Genomic DNA, 19,624 nt, shown 5'->3' on the forward strand with positions numbered 1-19,624 from the left:
GTCCAAATCCGTCCACAACCTTTTGAGATATCTTGTTCACAGACAGACAAAGAAATTGACAGACAGGGGTGAAAACATGACCTCCATCCACCTTCGGTGGCAGAGGTAATTAAAACAAATGAAAAAGAATAACAAGAAAATACCCAAGACACAGGAAGTAGCAGAAGTCAGTTGAAATGCAATGAACTCTCAAAGATGTCGGAAGTAGGAATTGGCATTCCTCTTGAAGCTGAGTAGATCGGATGATAATGGGAAGCACATTACAGGTAGTGAATTCCAGAGCGAGACAGCGTGAGAGATAAAACTATCTGCATCGCCTTTCGTTTTGCACTTTGGATCAGCTACAGTGTATGGATGTGAAAAGATGGCAAATGGAGTCTTGCGTCCAAACACTCATATTGGAGGAACTAACTTAGAAAGTCCGGCAGAATATTTCCCATGAAAATATCTGTAGAACAAAGTACGAGTGGCAACTGACCTATGGTGAGGGAAGGCAGACACGGGGTGCAGTGAAGAGGAAAACAGGGCAACAGCATGTCGATGCACCACAGCTCTTGGTGAGGAAGTGGAGATGAAAAGGAGGAAGATCTCAGCATTTGGAGCAAAACCGAAAAGTTAGAAATAGCAGAGATAAAAGGTGGTGGTGGTGGTGGTGTTCATGAGCCACAAACCTGAAATTGTGGAGTGAAGAGCAGGAGTGAACACACTGGAAAACAATTCCATTTGTGAGGGAATAGAGGGACGAATGGATGTCTAGAAATGCGTGTTTATTACAACTTGTGGTTCATCTTTTGATTTCGTTTTGCGATTTAAAATCAGACCTACAGTTGTAAAGTACCGAGTGGAGTGGGGAAAGATATCCCTGGCAGAAAAGGTGTGGCAAGATGTCCCCCTCCCTCCGACTCTGCAACCTCATTTCATGATGTATGCTGTGTATACAATCAATACAATAGGCCAACAGTACCAGCATGATATTGTTAACTTGCAGCAATTGAAAGTGTAAAATATCTGTGATAATGCTGAATATTGTTTATTCCCTTATCAACAGCACCTTCCACAGTACAGAATCTAACCTGCAACAGCACAGAGTTTTCGGTACAACTGCGATGGAACGCTCCCTTGGGTGACTTTGATGATCTCATCGTGGAGTTAAATGACCAGACAGGTTACGTGGTCAACCTCACGCTACCAACAGCTTCTGTCGGCTACACCTTTGTCAACCTTTCATCTGGCAGGCTCTACCGCATGTCGGTGGTAACACACAGCCACTTGCTCCACACATCTGCGTCTTGTGTGGTGCGTACAGGTTGGTAAGATGTTTCCATGTTCAGACAAACTTGATGTGACATATGACTTGGCGCCTTAAATGATGGGTTTATCTACGACCACTCCAACAAAACTTATAAACATCTCCTGTGGTTTCTCATGAGATCTGATAGAAATCTCAGGATAAATTATTGTAACGGCAAGGAGGCTGAAATTATGTAACCCTCCTCCACTGTTCCTTCACTAGAGGTTGTCGCTCTTCCTTTTGAGACCATCTATTTATTGCGTTCACAATTATGGTGGAGAGGACCTCTGGTTACCCAGAAAATATATTACCCCTGACCCATTCCTTCACCCACTGTGTATTAGAGAGTACCCTAGTACTCTCTACGTGGGGATGGCACGGAAAAAAATGTCGGTCCCATCTGCTACATACAAAACTAAAGTTGGATTATCTTCTTTAAAAACTTGCTTTGGCTACATATGCGAGCCTAGCTGGTCTGTTCAGTTGATTGTCGATGTGGGGATCCCTTTTCAGTTCCCCAGACCATGGAAAAGGCAGAAAAAACGAAATCGGTGAAACTCGGGAATTCATCTTCTTGTTAATAATCTATCTATAATTCCAGTAATCTCTGTGTGTATGTGTGTGTGTTTGTCTGTGACCGCTGTTTCTCGACAACCACGGGTCCGATATACTTGAAACTTGCCAGGTATATTGCTGGGGACCCGAGGATGTGCCTTTTCAAGGTTTGAAATTAATCGGACAAGTGGTTCCCAAGGTATGGTCACCGTACTCGCAAGCCGTTCGCTTTGGCTTTGCGAATGGACCAAACCATTTCATGTAAATAGAGGGGGGGGGGGGTTCTGTGGTCGTTACTGCCACGTGGTTTCAAAGTTTTTTTTTGTTGTTGTTGTTTGCACGCATGTTTTTTTGCACCCACGTACGGGCACGCCCTAGTAATAATAATGATAATAATAATAATAATAATCTTCTTCAGACGGCATATTTCCGAGCTGCCTCTATCAATGGCAATGATTCTGCTACCATCCGACAGAGTTTTACTTCCTGCAACATCCCTTGGTATTATAATTCTCGTAGCTTGAAAGGATTCCACGAAAAGTACGTAAAACTACATTCCTATGGAAAAGAATAGCACTGGGGTAGGCGTGGTTATGACTGTCAATCAGCTTGATGGGGACAGAACCGCTGGACACATTTCCCTCAATGACGGCGCTATGCGGGATCAAATAATATCAGCAGAAATATCATGTCTCGGGGAAATGCCTTGTTTTTCAGTTACATTTGTGACATGGGAAATGACACGTGACACGGGAAATGCCTGGGTTTTCAGTTACATTTATGAAAATACTAGCAGAAGTACCTGGCGTTGTCGGGCGAGGGAGGGGCGGATTGGGGGGAAAAGGGGAAGGGGAGGGGAAGGGGGTTCATATATATGCTGGTGGGTGAATGTGGCGTTCATCCCGTTTCTGCGTTGTGTGCTGCTGAACAGGAAGAAGAAGAAGCCGTACTACCAACTTCGTACACTTCCGGAATTGTTTGATTTATTTGTATTCAAATGTCTGGTGATTGTTTTGTATTTATTTATGCGAATGTGTACTTGTATATAACTGTCATTCATTTAAAAAGGCTTCGGCACTATCGAGCGATTTTTATTTATTTATTTATTTATATATATTTTTTAACTCCAAAAAAAACGAACTTTTTCTTTTCAATTTTTTTTTGCCTAAAACACTCCCAGGCACTCACTGATGAACCTCTGAAAATTTGATGAAGATCCGTTCATCCATCTCTGAATAAAACGTGGACACACACACAGACAACTCGCGTTGATATATACAGTACTAGCTGAGGTACCAGGCTTCGCCCGGGTTGAATAAGAATAATACAAATATATGATGAAAAGAACATGTATATTTTAGAGCAATATCACAGTACATTTCCTACATGACGTTTTTTCAATTTTCAATTTCTTAAAACCTCTGGGTATACAACATTTCTGGTTTTCTTACTTGGTGCCAAGACATAAAGATTGCTTGGTTTTCCAACCCTCGAGCAGCCCACGTACAGCTGGCCATGGGCAAACACTTGTTCTGTGAAGTTCAGGCCTACAACCTTCATTGATTGCCCCTGCACCCTGTTGATGGACATAGCAAAACATAGCCTGATGGGGAACTGAATCCTCTTGAAGGAGAATGGAAGGTCAGGTGGAATAAGTGGTATCCTTGGAATGAATACTTTCTCTCCTCTGTATTGTCCTGAGAGGATGGTTGCCTCTAGGACATGCGGCATCATTTGCTGGATTGTCAATCGTGTTCCATTACACAGCTTTGGTGGATCAAGATTCCTTAGAAGCATGATTGGTGCTCCCACCTTGAGAATCAACCTGTGTGTTGAGAGTCCTTGAGGCTGACGACTGTTGAGAAACTCAGTTGGGAGGTTTACTGCCTGATCTTCATGTCACGTTGTCAAAAAATAAAAAAAATAAAAAAATCATATATGTCAAGAGAATCATAATTTCTTTCATGACCGGGCAGCGGTCATGCGGGGTATTACTTAACCCCGCTTAACCCCAATCATCTGCCATGATCTTTCCTGGGAAAACCACATTTCAAATCTGGCCTCCAAAGCCAGTCGCCGACTGGGCATCCTCCGTCGTGCGAAGTCCTTCCTTGGCACACCTGAGCTCCTCACCACATACAAGGCTTTCATCCGCAGCTCAATGGAATACTGCTCTCCCCTCTGGGCTGGTGCTCCTGCCTCACACCGAGCTCGTCTTCACGCTGTTGAAACCAAAGCATTCAGAATCATTGGAATCTCCCGCGATGAAGCTAACTCCAAGGGCCTCTCACTCACTCACCGCAGGCAGGTTGGTGGTCTTTCCGTCTTCTACCGACTCCTCTCTGGCCTTGCTCCCCCAGCTCTCTCTGGGCTCTGTCCCGCAAATATTCCTACAGGTCGCACAAGATCTGCCTGCAACCCTCTTATGGTCAAACTGCCAAAATCAAGACTCTCTGCTCACCTTCACTCCTTCATTCCTCTTTTCTCCTGCCTCTGGAACAAACTCCCTCACTCTCTTCAATCCCACTCCACCCTCCAGGTCTTTAAAACAGCTGTTCACCACCATCTCTTATCTTCCCCCATCCAAAACCTTGATCTTTTCTACCCCCGCCTGATTTCACCCCAATTCCACTTTTTTGAAATACCAACTTCTGTCCTGGAAGTCCTTGGTGTCCTTGTGTTTTATACCTCTCCCTCCCCCCCCCCCCCTTCCCATGCCTCCTCCCCCCAAGCCCTCTCCCTTCCACACATATCCCTGCTCTCAAATGTTGTGTTTGTGTGCTTCCCCTTCTCTCCCCATATTGTTTTCCGCTCCCTCTTTTTATATATTTTGTTTGTCTGGTTGATTTGTTTGTGAAGTAAATGTTAGCTCTTTCACGAGCCTCGATTCAGTATACAAAAAAAAAGAAAAAAAAAGCGAACGTCATTATGTGCGACATTACGTCACTCCTACGGATGTGAAAACATTTGTTTTCCTTAAAAATATATTTAAAATAAATAAAATAGTACATAAATTAACAATAAAAGAAGCTAAAAAACAATTTAAAATACAATAAAAAGCACATTAAAAATATATAAATATGTACGTACAGTATACTGTACGTACGCGCAACTGCTGATTCTCATTCAAAACAGAGGCGACGTACAGTATTCCTTTACTGTGTCTGTGTTAGCCATGGGTCCGAAGAAGGATAATGCTCGTGTTTCCAAGCGTAATGTGGTTACGATGGACGATAAGGTAAAAGGTATGGAAAAGGTGGAAAAGTGTCGGTGATAGCGCATAGACCTTATCGCCAATCGGAACCGCAATGCGTCATGGGATCGGAAAGGGGCAATAGCGCCGCCACAAACTACACCATGGAATTGCAGCTGGCCAGGTTTTTTAAACCATTGATATTAAAATTAAAAGTAGCCTATATCCACCGGAATTTTATGCTGATTCCGAATCTGTGTCTAAAACTTTTCTCCGATGTGTAGTTCTTGAGTTATAAGCGGACATCCAGACAGACACACACAGACACTCCTCCTTTATTTATATAGATATATATATGAAGAGTTCAGATGCAAAAACAGATATATCCATTTTTGCTGAAATGAGAAAATCAAGATTTTCTGCTGTTCATTCCAGGTGAAACCCATCAAAATGACATGGGCTGTATCTTAAAATATGTGGACGCGATCGGGTTTTGGGAGAAAATGATTTGCCTACTGAAACGGAGGTATTGAAACATATACTTCGGTAAACATAGTTCAGTTTCATCAAAAATGGCGTTTATCGGTTTTTGCGCCTGAACTCTTCATATATAGATAATCTCAGCAGAAATATCATGTCTTGGGAAATGCCTTGTTTTTCATTGTTACATTTATAATAAATAAATAAAAAGAATAGCGAGGTACCAGTGCTACACACCGCACACGGGACACGTGGTCACGAACCCTCTAGTAGCGGGTCAAGGTAAAAGCAAACCACGTGATCAATAAACCATCTCGAGTCACGGTTTCTCGGCTCCAGATCGCTACGTCGGCGCATCACTGATGCCGTCGTATAAAACAGCCTGAACAAGGAATCCACGTGAATTGAATCTACTATAAATGGATGAGGTGTGTGTGTGTGTGCGTGTGTGCGTGTGTGTGTGTGTGTGTGTGTGTGTGTGTGTGTGTGTGTGTGTGTGTGTGTGTGTGTGTGTGTGTGTGTGTGTGACTTTTTCACGTCTATTAATTAATTATGCACTATTCAAATGTGCTTTTTAACCCTTTAGACTGCTGAGACCCCTTAGACCTTGGAAGACCCTTTAACACTTGACCCAAAAGACCCCTGAAGACCCAGATGACCCAAAAGTCCCCAAGAACCCAAATCGCCCAAAAGTGCTCGTTGACCAAAAAAGTCCCCGAAGATCCAAAAGTGCCCAATTAAAATTTGGTCCAATGGACCAACGGGCCCCCTAGTTTAATAAATATGTGAACTGACATTTTAATAGTGATCCTTTCATCTTTGTTTTGGCATACTGACTGCATCGACTGGAGTGGTCAATGGTCAATTCATTAATATTTAAATATAAAGATCCTAGTTTCCTTATGTCTATGCCCTATTAGTATTACCTATGGCTACTGGTGTTGGGGATTTGGGAGAGGGAGGTGGAAGCAGGGGGTTGAGGGGGAACAATTATGTTATTTTTTTTAAATTATGCCAGACACCCTCAGCTCGCCACTGGTGAGTACGTCTATAAAATTTGTACTATAACATTTGTAAAGCAGTAGAACATCATCTACTCAAATATTACAATAATTATTCAGACGGTGTATTTCTCAGGTGGGCCTCTTTCAATGGCAATGGCTGGAGTTTTACTTGGTGCAGCATCCTTTGTTATAATTTGTTTATCCAGTTCATTTATACATTTAAATATTTACAGATGCTCTCTGAGAACGTGTTCGCTCATACTCAACCAACGCCATCGTAGTTTGGCAAGGCCACGCCCATCCCCACCCTTACTGATCAACCCTGAACCTTGCTATGCGCATGCGCAGATAAGAAAGTGTGTCACTTGTACAGTGTGCTTGATTAACGTCTTTCTGATGATTTATAGTGTGTATTTTTGTCTGGCGAGAATCTACTCAAGTATTACCGACTCGAGGTTCTCCGATTTCCCAGCACCAGGATTTGGATACTACAGATAAGTACTTATATCTTGTCTTGATAAAGTTGAAAGGATTCGTTTGTGAAGACAGAGAATCGGGTATTTAAACAGGATGCAGCGGCATTCATCAGCTTTGGGTTTAATCACAATCCTTGTAACGATCCAGCCCAACGCACCACACAGTGCTCGGCCTGCACAGGTCCAACACTTCGCGCCCATCCCACGCGGCACACCCGGAAGTCCCAACATGCCCTTACACTCCCCCCTCCCAAATCAACCCATGTAATGGGTTATTAGTCCCCTACCTGTGTACACCGGAGGGGACTATAGGTATGCACGCCGCCCCTCCGTCCGTCAGTCCGTCACGCAAAGAACAGTTTTCCGGACTTTTTTTTTCTAAGCTCTTTATGCTAATGATTTCAAACTTGGCACATGGTTTCCTCATGATAAGTTACAGATCGAGTTCGAACTTCACGACGTTTCGATCATTTTTGACAAAGTTATGGCACTTTGAACTTTGGGAATTCTGATAATTCTGATGATCCTTAACTCAGTGCCATTTTAAGTTTTAATTTCCTTTAAAAAAGATTTTCTCTGCAATAATAGGACCGATTGAGATCAAATTTTCACCGTAGGAGGGACTCGGTCTGTAGAATATTTGAATGGTAATTATGACGTCACCGGTCACGTGGTTCGGCCGCCATATTGTTTTTCGTGAAAACACAAAAACCCTTTTTTCTCTGCAACGGCAGAACAGATCGAGGCCAAACTTTTCAGGCAGAATCGCATACCCGTGACGAACAAAAAAGTCAGCGAGCATGATGTCATGCGTCACATGGTTTCAGAGTTATGACGTTTTAAAGCATGAACCTTTAAAACTTAAAAGCATGAACCTTGGCGCAAGGCTTCTGGTCTTGCCGGCGAGGTTTCATGTATTCGCAGCTCTCCACGCTCTCCATCGAAATCGAAGTTAAGTAATTGTTCCCATTTGTATTTTCGTTATAACTGTATTTATTTTATGGTGTGTGTACGTATATTGTGTCCCGAGGAATATTTTCGGTGCAAATCTTTCATACCTCAATTGAAAATCGTGTTAATTCGTGTCATGGCTTGAGGCCTTGTACAGTGTACAACCTTGAGGCTTTGTTTTTCTCTCAGCGGTCTGTCGTTTGTGCTCCAATAACTTTCGTTCTCTGTTTTCCCAGTCTTTTCACCCCATAGCCGACTTCCTTGTGTAAATCTCAACTCAAAAAAAACAAGAAAACAAAAAAAAAACATTTCCTTCTCTGTTCTTATTCTTTGTTCTCATTCGTTTATTCGTTCTTATTCGTTCGTTCGTTCTTCGACCACGTGTTTCTCCCCCATTTCCCCAGATAGTTTTCACTGTTATTAACCTTACAATGTTTACACTTTCCCCTCAAGTTCTGTATTCCATCGTATATTATAACACCTTTTTCTTCTTCTTCTTTAAAAGGCTGCTTTCGACTTGCTCACCAAATCTATTCATCCCAAAAAAAAATTCCATCTCTTTCAGTGCCTTTTTTCTACATTCCCTAAACTCTCCTGCACTCCATCCTCCATCCAGCGTCCTTAAACTTATTTTTGACTCGAAGGTCACAAGAAACTCATTTTGCAATAAATGTTCGTTTCCCATTAATCGTACACTTTCTAAAATCCAATCTCACCCCTCCCCTCCAAATCTTCCCCAAAACCCCTCTCCTCCAAATCTTCCCCATCACCCCTCCCCTCCAAATCTTCCCCATCACCCATCCCTTTCAAATCTTCCCCCTTTCCCCTCCCCCCCTAATCCTCCCCATCACCCATCCCTTTCAAATCTCCCCCCTTGCCCCCTCCCTCCTAAACTACCCCCTCACCCCTCCCCTCCAAGACTCCCCCTCACCCCTCCCCTCCAAATCTCCCCCATATCCCATCCCTTTCAAATCCCTCCCCTTGTCCCTTCCCTCCCAAACTCCCCCCTCGCCCCTCCCCTTCAAATCTCCCCACCCTCATTTCTTCTCAATTTCCCCCCTCTCACTCCCCCTCCTCAAAGCATCCTCCCCGCTTCTTCCCCCTTCCAACTCTCACCTCAATCTCCCCCAACCTTCTGCCTCGCTCTTCCCCCTCCTCAAATAACACCTCATTGTGCCTCACCCAATCACCATCAAACCTTTTGTCCGCCCCATCCTTCCCTTTCTCCGAGCTATTCTGAAATCTCTGACACACCTTCAGCAGCTCTCCCTACCTCTTCCACCTCTTCCACATCTTACCCTACCCCTCCTCCCCCCTGTTCTGTATCCGATGCTCCCCCTTCCTCTTCATTAATGGTATGGACCTCAAACATCCGGGGCCTTCGTTCAAACTTAACTGATCTCTCCATACAGGTTGCTTCTGTCAAACCAGACGTGATCTGCTTAACAGAAACTTTCCTCCTTCATGATGTCTCTGATTCCTTAGTATCTCTCCCGGGTTACTCCCTCCTCCAGTATGATAGACCTGAGCCTCGTCCTGGAGGTGGGGTTGCTATCTTTATCAAAAACTCTCTTCCTCACACGCCCTGCACTGCACCCTCTCCACCTCACCCCCAGGAATACCTCTGGCTACGGCTTCCCCTTCGCTCCCACCTCTTGTTCATATGTGTGTTGTACCGTCCACCAAACAGTGATGACTCCATCTACATCTCGCTGTCTGATAATATGGACCAACTTCTATCTACTCATCCCAACTCTCTCTTCCTCATATGTGGTGATTTCAATTGTCACCATGCCAGTTGGCTGGGTGTGGGTACCTCTCTCACCAGCCATGGCTCCTCAGCAAAGGACTTCTGCGACTCACTGGGACTGACACAATCTGTCAATTTCCCGACCCGGATCTCAGTCAACGGAGCATCTTCTCTTCTGGACTTGGTTATGACAAACTTCCCTGAAAATGTCTGCTGCTCTTCTGCTCCAATCGGATCATCTGATCATGTCCTTGTTAAAGTGGACATCTCTCTGACCATTCTCAGGGAGCCTGCTCAGCGTCGACGAGTCTGTCAGGCCAACTGGCACGGTCTTCAAGCAGCCATCAATCATCTGGACTGGTCTCCCATCTCTACCACCTCTGACATCAACTCATCCTGGGAATTCTTCCAAAGTAAATTGCTCGATCTCATGCACAGATTTATCCCATCTCGTCTTCAGTTGTCATACCCTTCCTCCCGTCCATGGTACACGGAATCTTGTGGTGAGGCTGTTGCCCAGAAACAACTTGCCTTCGTCTCCTGGAAAGCAAATCCAACGGAAGGAAATCTCATTTCCTTTCACAAAGCCTGAAACAAGTGTGTGTCCACCCTCAGGAGAGCCAGGAAACAATATCTCTCCGTTCTCAAGACCGAACTCTCTTATCTGTCTCCCTCTTCCAAATCCTGGTGGCGTCTGGTCAAATCTGTTTCTGGTGTTTGTTCCCCCTCCATCCCCTCCCTTACCTCAAACGGCGACACAGCTGACTCCGCACGTGAAAAAGCTGAATGCCTCAACTCTGTGTTTGCCTCTAAATCTTGTGTCCCAAACCCATCCCTCTCTGTACCCAACATACCCAGTCATACCCAGCTGCTCCTGGACTCCGTGTCCTTTCCTCCTGACAAGATGGAAAAGTTTCTGTCAACCCTCGACTCTGATTCTGCAACTGGACCTGACGGCATCAGCCCACGGGTCCTAAAATCCTGTTCTTCCGCTCTTTCACTCCCTCTCTCTGTTCTCCCGCTCTTTCACTCCCTCTCTCTGTTCTCTTCACCCTCTCTTTTGCTCAAGGTCAACTGCCATCTGCTTGGAAATCAGCCAACATCACCGCTTTGCACAAAAAAGGTGCAAAAACAGATCCTAGCAACTACAGACCAATCAGGCTTCTCCCAATTATCAGCAAAGTCATGGAATCCATCATTGCTTCGGATATGAAATCTTTCCTCTTCTCCAATGGCTTGATCTCTGATCATCAATTTGGTTTCAGACCAGGTCACTCTACTCTGGACATGCTGCTTCTGCTGTCTCAACAATGGATGGAGGTCGTCAATGCCAAACAGGAAATTAGAGCTGTCTCCCTTGACATATCAGGTGCCTTCGATACCGTCTGGCACCCCGCTCTGCTCACCAAACTCTCCTCCTTTGGTATCCATGGAAATATCCACGCATGGCTGGCGGACTTCCTCTCTAGTCGAAGCCAACGTGTGGCCCTGAATGGGTTTCTCTCATCTCCTCTTCCTGTTCAGGCTGGAGTTCCCCAAGGCAGTGTTCTGGGCCCTGTGCTTTTTCTGGTCTTCATCAATGATCTCTCTGACTCTCTTGAAAATCCTCTCTATCTCTTTGCTGATGACTCCACTCTCTGCTGCTCCATTCCTCATCCCTCAGATCGGCAGTCTGCAGCCTCCTCACTCTCTGCAGACCTGGACAAAATCACAGACTGGGCAAACAAGTGGAACATGTCTTTCAATCCTGACAAATCTCACACTCTTACGATGTCTCTCCGAAAATACCGACTGAACAACCCTCGCATCTACTTTCTGAATAATCTTCTCCAAGAAGTTCTGTCACTCAAGCTTTTGGGTCTCACTATCTGCCACGATCTTTCCTGGGAAAACCACATTTCCAAGCTGGCCTCCAAAGCCAGTCACCGACTGGGCATCCTCCGTCGTGCGAAGTCCTTCCTTGGCACACCTGAGCTCCTCACCACATACAAGGCTTTCATCCGCAGCTCAATGGAGTACTGCTCTCCCCTCTGGGCTGGTGCTCCTGCCTCACACCTAGCTCGTCTTCACGCTGTTGAAACCAAAGCGTTCAGAATCATTGGAATCTCCCGCGATGACGCTATCTCCGAGGGCCTTTCACTTAATCACCGCAGGCAGGTTGGTGGTCTTTCCGTCTTCTTCCGACTCCTCTCCGGCCTTGCTCCCCCAGCTCTCTCTGGGCTCTGCCCCCCAAATATTCCTGCAGGTCGCACAAGATCTGCCTGCAACCCTCTTATGGTTAAACTGCCAAAATCAAGACTCTCTGCTCACCTTCACTCCTTCATTCCTCTTTTCTCCCGCCTCTGGAACAAACTCCCTCACTCTCTTCAATCCCACTCCTCCCTCCAGGTCTTAAAACGGCTGTTCACCACCATCTCTTATCTTCCCCAATCCAAAACCTTGATCTTTTCTACCCCTGCTAATTTCACCCCAAATCCACTTTTTTGAGGTGACTTTTGACTTCTTTCCTGGAAGTCCTTGGTGTCCTTGCGTTTTATACCTATCCTGCCTCCCCCCAGGCCCTCTCCCTCAAAAAACATCTCCCGATGTCCCTGCTCTCAAATGTTGTGTTTGTGTGCTTCCTCCCCTTCTCTCCCTATCTTGTCGACCGCTCCCCTTTTTTTATATACTTTGTTTGCTTGTTTGTTTGATAAATGTTAGCTCTTTCACGAGCCTCGACTGTATACAAAAAAAAAAGAAAAAAAAAAGAAGCTCCTCCCTCATTTTTGATCCAATCGGAGGGAAACTTCACAGATCTGTTCAGCATATCAGTCTACTAAAATGTCCTTTTGGAATTTGCGATAGGTCACGTGGTTTGGCAGATATCGTTAATTAAACGAAATTATTATAAAAATGGATATCTCTTGAATCACTAGTACCTCAGACCGTGAGTTGGTAATTATATAATTCACACAGTGCAATACGTACAGGCCGCTCCAGGGAGCGACCTTGCGGGCTTATCAAAGAGGCGAGGCGTGACACACATGTGACTCAGCATACCTCGGATCAAGTTTGAAAACCAGCATCAACCGTGCATAAATTTGCATATTCGATCATTTTTGACAAAGTTATGGCACTTTGAACTTTGGTAGGGGACATGTATTGCAGCGCAATACTCAGAATGCCTGTTTTACTGTCTTTTCAATCATATCAACGAAGAAACACACAACCAACAAAACTTAACCTTCCAACTTGACCGTTTGCAATCCAATTTTAAACTGTAATTTTAGTTCAAATTGAAGAATCGCTGTTAAGAATCAATCACAAGTTCAAATAAAATTATCCCCAAGCAGGTGATTAATAAAATATTTTATATGCAATGCTCAAACGTTCAGCACAAAAATATGTTGAGTCATTTGCCTTGCCCTCGCCCTCAGCACATGGCTTCAATTTGTCCATGACTCTCTTCACGCAGCTCAGGGGTCTTGGTCTCAGACGACCATGACCCTTTGCACGGAGCTCGGATAGGGTGCTTAGCTTGGGGGGTCTTGGTCCATGCCCCTCTGCACGGAGCTCGGACAGGGTGCGGAGCTCGGACAGGGTGCGCAGCTCTGGGGGGTGTTGGTCCATGACTCTCTGCACGGAGCTCGGGGGGTCTTGGTCCATGTAGGGATCCGAGTATAGCATCGGCAGTCGGCATGGGAAAAGCATTTACCTTTGTCACAGCATTCAACTTCCTCTAGTCAACATACATCCGGTACTTTCCATTCGTTTTTGGTACCACAACAACAGACGAGGCCCATGGCGATGTCGACGGCTCAATCTTTCCGCTTTTCAAGAGCTGATTTAGTTCGTCCTGAAGTGCTTCTCTGCGTTCTGGTCCCAAGCGGTATGGATGCTAACGAACACCGCTTCCGGTTTTGCCGGTGAGGTTCTGCTTTTTCGAAGCTGTTCACGCTCTCCATGCTATCGAAGTTAAGTAATTGTTTTCATTTGTATTTTCGTCAAAACTATTTATTTTATGGTGTGTGTGTGTACGTATAGTGTGTCCCGAGGAAGATTCTCGGTGTTAATCTTTCATACCTGTATAAAGTATTGTCGGTTAATTCGTGTCGTGTCTTTTGAGGCCTTGTACCGTGTCCGACCTTGAGGCTTTGTTTTTCTCTCAGCGGTCCATCTATTGTGCTCCATCTACTTTCGTTCTCTGTTTTCCCCAGTCTTTTCACCCCATACGTCCTTGTTTAAAATCTCAACTCAAAAACAAAAAAACATAAAAATATTTCCTTCTTTATTCTTTTTCATTGTTCTTATTCGTTTATTCGTTGTTCTTATTCGTTCGTTCGTTCTTCGACCACGTGTTTCACCCACATTTCCCCAGATAGTTTTCACTGTTAAACTTTAAAATGTTTAAACTTTCCCCTGAAGAACTGTATTCTATCATTTATTATAACACCTTTTTCTTCTTCTTTAAAAGGTTGCTTTCGACTTGGTCACCAAATCTATTCATTCCAAAAAAAAATTCCATCTCTTACAGTGCCTCTTTCATACATTCCCTAAACTCTCCTGCTCTCCACCCCCCCCCCCCCCCCCCCTCCAGCGTCCTCAAACGTATTTTTGACTCGAAGGTCACAAGAAACTCATTTTGCAATAAATGTTTGTTTCCCATTAATCGTACACTTTCCAAAATCCAATCTCACCCCTCCCCTCCAAATGTTCCCCATCACCCCTCCCCTCCAAATGTTCCCCATCACCCCTCCCCTCCAAATGTTCCCCATCACCCCTCCCCTCCAAATGTTCCCCATCACCCCTCCCCTCCAAATCTTCCCCATCACCCATCCCTTTCAAATCTCCACCCTTGCCCCTTCCCTCCTAAACTCCCCCCACACCCTTCCCCTCCCAGACTCCCCCTCACCCCTCCCCTCCTAGACTCCCCCTCGCCCCTCCCCTCCAAGAATCCCCCTCGCCCCTCCCCTCCAAGACTCCCCCTCACCCCTCCCCTCCAAATCTCCCCCATCTCCCATCCCTTTCAAATCCTTCCCCTTGTCCCTTCCCTCCAAAACTCCCCCATAACCCCTCCCCTCATAAACTCCCCCCTCACCCCTTCCCTTCAAATCTCCCCACCATCATTTCTTCTCCATTTCCCCCCTCTCATCCCTCCTCCTCAAAGCGTCCTCCCCGCTTCTTCCCCCTTCCAACTCTCACCTCCATCTCCCCCAACCTTCTGCCTCGCTCTTCCCCCTCCTCAAATAACACCTCACTGTGCCTCACCCAATCACCATCAAACCTTTTGTCCGCGTCATCCTTCCCTTTCTCCGAGCTATTCTGAAATCTCTGACACACCTTCAACAGCTCTCCCTACCTCTTCCTCCTCTTCCACATCTTACCCTACCCCTCCTCCCCCCTGTTCTGTATCCGATGCTCCCCCTTCCTCTTAACGGTATGGACCTCAAACATCCGGGGCCTTCGTTCAAACTTAACTGATCTCTCCATACAGGTTGCTTCTGACAAACCAGACATGATCTGCTTATCAGAAACTTTCCTCCTTCATGATGTCTCTGATTCCTTAGTATCTCTCCCGGGTTACTCCCTCCTCCGGTATAATATACCTGAACCTCGTCCTGGAGGTGGGGTTGCTATCTTTATCAAAAACTCTCTTTATCAAAAACTCTCTTTCTCCTCTCGCCCTGCACTGCTCTCTCTCCACCTCACTCCCAAGAATACCTCTGGCTACGGCTTCCCCTTCGCTCCCACTTCTTGTTCATATGTGTGTTGTACCGTCCACCAAACAGTGATGACTCCATCTACATCTCGCTGTCTGATAATATGGACCAACTTCTATCTACTCATCCCAACTCTCTCTTCCTCATATGTGGTGATTTCAATAGTCACCATGCCAGTTGGCTGGGTGTGGGTACTTCTCTCACCAGCCATGGCTCCTCAGCAAAGGACTTCTGCGACTCACTGGGACTGACACAATCTGTCAATTTCCCGACTCGGATCTCAGTCAACGGAGCATCTTCTCTTCTGGACTTGGTTATGACTAACTTCCCTGAAAATGGCTGCTGCTCTTCTTCTGCTCCAATCGGCTCATCTGATCATGTGCTTGTTAAAGTGGACATCTCTCTGACCATTCTCAGGGAGCCTCCTCAGCGTCGACGAGTCTGGCGTTTCACTCAAGCCAAATGGCCTGAGCAGCCATCAATTGCTTCATCAATTGCTTGAAGCCAAAGATGGCTTCAAGCAGCCATCAATCATCTGGACTGGTCTCCCATCTCTACCGCCTCTGACATCAACTCATCCTGGGAATTCTTCCAAAGTAAATTGCTCTCTCTCATGCACAGATTTATTCCATCTCGTCTTCAGTTGTCATACCCTTCCTCCAGTCCATGGTACACGGAATCTTGTGGTGAGGCTGTTGCCCAGAAACAACTTGCCTTTGTCTCCTGGAAAGCTAATCCAACGGAAGAAAATCTCATTTCCTTTCACAAAGCCCGAAACAAGTGTGTCTCCACCCCCAGGAGAGCCAGGAAACAATATCTCTCCGTTCTCAAGACCGAACTCTCTTATCTGTCTCCCTCTTCCAAATCCCGGTGGCACCTGGTCAAATCCGTTTCTGGTGTTTGTTCCCCCTCCAACCCCTCCCTCACCTCAAATGGCTACACAGCTGACTCCGCACGTGAAATAGCTGAATACCTCAACTCTGTGTTTGCCACTAAATCTTGTGTCCCAAACCCATCCCTCTCTGTACCCACCGTACCCAGTCATACCCAGCTGCTCCTGGACTCTGTGTCCTTTCCTCCTGACAAGATGGAAAAGTTTCTGTCAACCCTCGACTCTGATTCTGCAACTGGACCTGACGGCATCAGCCCACGGGTCCGAAAATCCTGTTCTCCCGCTCTTTCACTCCCTCTCTCTGTTCTCTTCGCCCTCTCTTTTGCTCAAGGTCATCTGCCATCTGTTTGGAAATCAGCCAATATCACCGCTTTACAAAAAAAATGTGCAAAAACAGATCCCAGCAACTACAGACCAATCAGCCTTCTCCCAATTATCAGCAAAGTCATGGAATCCATCATTGCTTCGGATATGAAATCATTCCTCTTCTCCAATGGCTTGATCTCTGATCATCAATTTGGTTTCAGACCTGGTCACTCTGCTCTGGACATGCTGCTTCTGCTGTCTCAACAATGGATGGAGGTCCTCAATGCCAAACAGGAAATTAGAGCTGTCTCCCTTGACATATCACGTGCCTTCGATACCGTCTGGCACCCCGCTCTGCTCACAAAACTCTCCTCCTTTGGTATCCATGGAAATCTCCACGCATGGCTGGCGGACTTCCTCTCTAGTCGTAGTCAACGTGTGGCCCTGAATGGGTTTCTCTCATCTCCTCTTCCTGTTCAGGCTGGAGTTCCCCAAGGCAGTGTTCTGGGCCCTGTGCTTTTTCTGGTCTTCATAAATGATCTCTCTGACTCTTGAAAATCCTCTCTATCTCTTTGCTGATGACTCCACTCTCTGTCGCTCCATTCCTCATCCCTCAGATCGGCAGTCTGCAGCATCCTCACTCTCTGCAGACCTGGACAAAATCACAGACTGGGCAAACAAGTGGAACATGTCTTTCAATCCTGACAAATCTCACACTCTTACGATGTCTCTCCGAAAAGCCCGACTGGACAACCCTCCCATCCACTTTCTGAATAATCCTCTCCAAGAAGTTCTGTCACTCAAGCTTTTGGGTCTCACTATCTGCCATGATCTTTCCTGGGAAAACCACATTTCAAATCTGGCCTCCAAAGCCAGTCGCCGACTGGGCATCCTCCGTCGTGCGAAGTCCTTCCTTGGCACACCTGAGCTCCTCACCACATATAAGGCTTTCATCCGCAGCTCAATGGGATACTGTTCCCCCCTCTGGGCTGGTGCTCCTGCCTCACACCTAGCTCATCTTCACGCTGTTGAAACCAAAGCGTTCAGAATCATTGAAATCTCCCGCGATGAAGCTACCTCCGAGGGCCTTTCACTTACTCACCGCAGGCAGGTTGGTGGTCTTTCTGTCTTCTACCGACTCCTCTCCGGCCTTGCTCCTCCAGCTCTCTCTGTCTCTGTTCCCCAAATATTCCTACAGGTCGCACAAGATCTGCCTGCAACCCTCTTATGGTTGAACTGCCAAAATCAAGACTCTCTGCTCACCTTCACTCCTTCATTCCTCTTTTATCCCGCCTCTGGAAAAACTCCCTCACCCTCTTCAATCCCACTCCTCTCTCCAGGTCTTTAAAACAGCTGTTCACCACCATCTCTTATCTTCCCCCATCCAAAACCTTAATCTTTTCTACCCCCGCTAATTTCACCCCAAAGCCACTTTTTTGAAAGACCAACTTCTTTCCTGGAAGTCCTTGGTGTACTTGTGTTTATACTTCTTCACCCCCCCCCCCCCCTAACCCCTTCCCACTCAGCCTCCCCCCAATCCCTCTCGCTCCCACACATTCCCGATGTCCCTGCTCTCAAATGTTGTGTTTATGTTCTTCCCCTTCTCTCCCCATCTTGTCTACCGCTCCCCTTTTTATATACTTTGTTTGTTTGTCTTTTTGATTTGTTTTCGCACCGCGGAGCGAAAGGGGGACTATGGTTTTCCCGTCCGTGCGTGCGTGCGTGCGTAAGCGAAGGACCGCATTCGAATTTGGTGTGTGGGTCCAACCCACGTCAAAATCCAAGATGGTTGCCACCATGTATGTCTGAACCTTGTGAGCGGAATATCTTGAAAAATAAGCGAAGTACCAACTTCTAATCTGGTGTGTGGGTGTATCTAGGCATAAGGAAGAACCCTATTGAAAATTGGGTCGCTACGTCAAAATCCAAGATGGCCGCCAACATATATATGTCTGAACCTTGTGAGCGAAATACCTTGAAAAATAAGCGAAGTACCAACTTCTAATCTGGTGTGTGGGTGTATCTCGGCATAAGGAAGAACCCTATTGAAAATTGGGTCGCCACGTCAAAATCCAAGATGGCCGCCACCATATATATGTCTGAACCTTGTGAGCGAAATGTCTTGAAAAATAAACGAACTACTAACTTCTAATCTGGTGTGTGGGTGTATCTACGCATAAGGAAGAACGCTATTGAAAATTGGGTCGCCACGTCAAAATCCAAGATGGCCGCCGCCTTGTATGTCTGAACCTTGTGAGCGGAATATCTTGAAAAATAAGCGAAGTACCAACTTCTAATCTGGTGTGTGGGTGTATCTCGGCATAAGGAAGAACGTTATTGAAAATTGGGTCGCCACGTCAAAATCCAAGATGGCGGCCTCCATGTACGTCTGAACCTTGTGAGCGAAATATCATGTCGTAGCATGTTTTCTGCGTCTTCCACTTTGTCAACTCACATCACTTCCCCGACGGGGGACCTAGGCGTAACGCTTGTTGTGATAAATGTTAGCTCTTTCACGAGCCTCGATTCTCTATCCAAAAAAAACAGGGACAGCATCTCCCACATCAATGTGATGGGCAACATCAGTGTGGCCAGGATCTTTGGTGAAAATTTCAGGAAACTCAATGATGGTCTCATTTAGTTCTTGCTGTTCATCTGGGGTCAGGCTAATCTTAACCTGGAGAAGGCTCGATCTCATGGGAAGTTCCTCTACCTCAACATCATAGTCTGGTTCTGGCTGTGCTGGGGCCTGGATTCCACGCAGGGGAAACTTCACAGACTGACCATACCTGCCACCAGTACTAAAACAACCCTCACTAAAGCCCAAGATCAGTTGAACTTCCCGAGCAAAATCCATGCCCAGAAGAATGGGCACTGGCAAGTGTTGCACAACATGAAAGGTGATTGCCGTGTCTTTGCCACCAGCTCCAACATCCACCACAATGGTTCCCTTTGGGTTCAGTTTTTTACCATCTACCATCACTAAAGCTTCCTCCCTTTTGGAGACTGTAGGGGAGATGGATAGCT

The 19,624-nt window shown here is 46.0% G+C and overlaps 1 protein-coding gene across 1 annotated transcript in view; it reads left to right on the forward strand.

Moving 5' to 3' along the window:
* The window catches only part of LOC137412050 (tenascin-X-like), a 157,794-nt gene that overhangs the window by 68,212 nt on the left and 69,958 nt on the right, over positions 1–19,624 (forward strand). The window contains exon 12 of the mRNA XM_078782729.1: positions 1,049–1,306. Within this exon, the coding sequence (XP_078638855.1) occupies positions 1,049–1,306 (258 nt within the window). The remainder of the gene's footprint in view (positions 1–1,048; positions 1,307–19,624) is intronic.

This window comes from Myxine glutinosa, chromosome 7 (assembly GCF_964187855.1).
Source record: "Myxine glutinosa chromosome 7, kmMyxGlut1.1, whole genome shotgun sequence".
Taxonomy (NCBI): Eukaryota; Metazoa; Chordata; class Myxini; order Myxiniformes; family Myxinidae; genus Myxine; species Myxine glutinosa.